The sequence below is a fragment of the Penaeus monodon genome, chromosome 21 (assembly GCF_015228065.2).
Source record: "Penaeus monodon isolate SGIC_2016 chromosome 21, NSTDA_Pmon_1, whole genome shotgun sequence".
In the NCBI taxonomy this organism is placed as follows: Eukaryota; Metazoa; Arthropoda; class Malacostraca; order Decapoda; family Penaeidae; genus Penaeus; species Penaeus monodon.
In genome coordinates this window covers 44,922,826-44,923,542 of record NC_051406.1, presented here as the reverse complement: position 1 = coordinate 44,923,542, position 717 = coordinate 44,922,826, and the positions used below count along the sequence as shown (strand labels likewise).

Sequence of the window (717 nt, the reverse complement as noted above, 5' to 3'; positions counted from 1 at the left end):
ATATTTTGTTTATTGACTTAGTATGGGATGATTTATATCTGACGTTATTTTATTTTATTCAGATTTCTACTAAACACCACTTTTTTCCCTCTTTAATACTGAAAAATCTGTTTTATACATTAACTACAAACAATCTAATGACATATAAATGTAGAGCTTTTTCCTTACATATAACTATGTGAGATAACTAATGCCTAAGTAACACATAATTCAGTGAACATGAAATACTAACAATCTTTCACAAGCCTTCTGTCAACTGTTACTAACCCATTATTTATAAACTGCAAAAACAGGACATCCATGAAGCATTGGGAAAACCCTGTCTTTGTATAACAGCGACACATACTTGACCTTAAAAAATACATTTAGACAGAGATAAGAAAGGCTTAAAATCTCACCCCATCCCTTGTCGCTGAAGCAAACTGTACGTGGCAACCTGTCCACCGCCATCAGGGTGAGGAGAATGTAGCCACTGATGTACAACAGGAATCCCATTACCATTGTTTTAAAGCGTCCAAATTTTGCATCCGAGATATACCTGAAGAGGAAGGAAAAAACACATGAAGTTGATACATATATATCCCAAAAAATAATGGTAATAAATTTGTTTTTTTCTCATTCACCGTACAATCTGATAATCTTGATAAGCGTTCTGTTAAATATTCTTTACAAATTATTTTTCAAGTCTCGCCCCACAAATTTGTACTGCATAAAAAA

The 717-nt window shown here is 32.9% G+C and overlaps 1 protein-coding gene across 2 annotated transcripts in view; it reads right to left on the bottom strand.

The window, feature by feature from the left end:
* LOC119586531 (solute carrier family 15 member 4-like) overlaps window positions 1–717 on the bottom strand; it is a gene marked incomplete at both ends in the record, with an annotated part of 12,243 nt that overhangs the window by 6,459 nt on the left and 5,067 nt on the right. For both annotated transcript variants that reach the window (XM_037935284.1, XM_037935285.1), the window contains 1 exon segment: window positions 399–538. In XM_037935284.1, the coding sequence (XP_037791212.1) occupies window positions 399–538 (140 nt within the window).